Source organism: Eimeria mitis, genomic scaffold, assembly GCF_000499745.2.
Source record: "Eimeria mitis Houghton genomic scaffold, Emh_scaff3465, whole genome shotgun sequence".
NCBI classification, from domain to species: domain Eukaryota; phylum Apicomplexa; class Conoidasida; order Eucoccidiorida; family Eimeriidae; genus Eimeria; species Eimeria mitis.
Genome location: NW_013571806.1, coordinates 4,011 through 4,633, shown reverse-complemented (window position 1 = coordinate 4,633; position 623 = coordinate 4,011). Strand labels below are relative to the sequence as shown.

At 56.3% G+C, this 623-nt stretch overlaps 1 protein-coding gene across 1 annotated transcript in view; it reads right to left on the bottom strand.

The window, feature by feature from the left end:
• Positions 1-411, bottom strand: part of EMH_0066390 (uncharacterized protein) — a gene marked incomplete at both ends in the record, with an annotated part of 1,712 nt that extends 1,301 nt beyond the window's left edge. Inside the window, one exon of the mRNA XM_013498495.1 lies at positions 3-411. Coding sequence (XP_013353949.1) covers positions 3-411 — 409 coding nt within the window. The remainder of the gene's footprint in view (positions 1-2) is intronic.
• Positions 412-623: the final 212 nt, after the last annotated feature.

Below are 623 nucleotides of genomic sequence, written 5' to 3'. Positions count from 1 at the left end.
AGGCGTTGAGGAGCTCTCATGCTGCTGCTGCTGCTGCTGCTGCTGCTGCTGCTGCTGCTGCTGCTGTACGTTCTGCTGCTGCTGCCGCTGCTTCTGTAGATGCTGCTGCTGCTGCTGCTGCTGCTGCTCTGGGTCGTCGTGGTGATGATGCTGCTGCTGCTGCTGTCTATCAGATAGCCTCGCTATTCTGCTGCGGGCTGCTGCTGTAACTGGTGCTGCTGCTGCTGCTGCTGTTGCTGCTGCTGCTGCTGCTGCTGCTGAGCCCGTGCGGCTGCGTACAAGCGAAGATGCAGCAGGAATCTTGCTGGGGCGTTGCTGCTGCTGCTGCTGCTGCTGCTGCTGCTGCTGCTGCTGGTTGGTGTCGGTGCTTGTAGGAGGGACCGAGCGCTTAGGGCTCCTCACTAACACCATCTTGAGGGTTTAGGGTTTAGGGTTTAGGGTTTAGGGTTTAGGGTTTAGAGAGGTAGGCGCTGGGGGCGGTGATATAAAAAAGATACTAGCAGGGAACCCTCATCCTGTAATAAAAAATTAGGGTTTACACTCTAGGGTTTAGGGTTTAGGGTTTAGGGTTTAGGGTTTAGGGTTTGGGGGCTAGCGAGAGGTGCTGAGAACACAGCTGACGC